The 1,436-nt window shown below is 38.7% G+C and overlaps 1 protein-coding gene across 1 annotated transcript; it reads right to left on the bottom strand.

Annotated features, from left to right (window-relative positions):
* Nucleotides 1-17: 17 nt before the first annotated feature.
* Nucleotides 18-1,364, bottom strand: LOC113617254 (endogenous retrovirus group K member 5 Gag polyprotein-like; the record flags this gene model as incomplete). The annotated part of the gene is made up of 1 exon (XM_027100489.1): nt 18-1,364. A coding segment is annotated over one exon (1,347 nt), but the record flags the coding sequence as incomplete, so codon positions are not given.
* Between the last annotated feature and the right edge of the window lie 72 nt (nt 1,365-1,436).

Here is a 1,436-nt window from a genome sequence, read left to right as displayed (position 1 = left end):
ATATAAGAGGGACCCACGTCAGAACATTGCTTAATAAAATCTGAAATGCTTCCAGTTTTTCTAATTGACCGAATCAAGTTCTGACAAACAGGGTTTGCATTTTCGAAGGCTAATTGTTTAGCTAACATGTTAGCTGCATCCTCATCAGTTATCACCCTTTTTATCTCTATTAGCAAGCGAGAAACAAAATCCTCATATGGCTCCTCAGGCTTTTGTCTTAAATCTGTCAAAGTGGAGGCTTTTCCTGGAGTCAAAGGCAAAGACTTCCAGGCATTTACTGCACACGTAGTTACCTGCCATAAGGCTTCCTTTCCCATATGCATCTGCTGTTCGGTGGAATCATATTCTCCCTGGCCTAATAACATATCTTTAGTAATATTAAATTTATCCCTTTTCTTATTTAAAGCATGTTGTTTAGCCACCAATTCTTCATATTCTGTTTTCCAAAGCAAATATTGTCCTCCAGATAAACAGGCCTTTGTAACCTGAATCCAGTCATATGGAGTCATCCATCTATTTGCCAAGGCATCTATAAGAGTCATAGTATAAGGCGCCAACGGTCCGTAATCTACACAGGCCTTTTTAAGTTCTTTCAAAAGTTTTAGAGGCAAGGGATCCCAATATGGCTCATCATCAAAACCATCCTCAAAAATGACTGGAAAGCAGGCTGCAAAAGCATAATCATCATCTTCACCATTTATTCTCCTATGCCTTTTATATTCGCCATGACTTTTATTAAAAGGTGGTGGAGGTGGTAGGCCCCCAGCATTTAAAGCTGGATGTCCTGACCTTTTTAAAGGGAGAAGTGAAGAACTCAAAGGTGCTGGTGGGGCGGTCGGTAGACGACCCAAAGGGCGCATATCCTGTAAATTAGGCCTATTTTTCTTAGTTTCTTGTAATGAAAAAGCACCATGGGGTTCATATTTCCTTCTTTCATAATCATATGCAGCAGCATCTAAATCATCCTGATCTGCAGGAGGCAATTCATCATCAAAAGGAGGGTTTTTTAACAAATTAAACTTAGTATCAGTAGGTGACTTATTTTCCTCCTCTGAGTCATTATTATTAATGTTACAATCTTTTAAAGCTGCAGCCAAAACTTCAGTTTCTTTTGATGTTTTTGGGGAAAGTAACGGAGTACATTCATTTATTGCTTCTACAGGATATTTATATGGATTCTTTTGACCTTCAGGCAGGGGAGCAATGCTCTCTCTAATAAGGTTCCATAAAGTAAAAGTATCCACTGGAACCTTCTCAGGCCCATGCTGACTGTAATAATCTTGTAAAGTTTGCCCCACCTTTTGCCAGGTTTCTATATTAACTGTTCCCTGTTCTGGAAACCATGGGCATTGCTCCTGTACGAACTGAAAAAACTGAGTTAATTGCTTATTAGTTACCTTAATTCCTCTTCCATTTATCATATGTTTAACTATATC

The sequence above is a fragment of the Aethalodelphis obliquidens genome, unplaced genomic scaffold, assembly GCF_003676395.1.
Source record: "Aethalodelphis obliquidens isolate GAN/ISIS:26980383/991018 unplaced genomic scaffold, ASM367639v1 scaffold4179, whole genome shotgun sequence".
In the NCBI taxonomy this organism is placed as follows: Eukaryota; Metazoa; Chordata; class Mammalia; order Artiodactyla; family Delphinidae; genus Aethalodelphis; species Aethalodelphis obliquidens.
The sequence above is the reverse complement of the archived record's forward strand: the minus strand, read 5'-3'. Positions and strand labels throughout refer to the sequence as shown.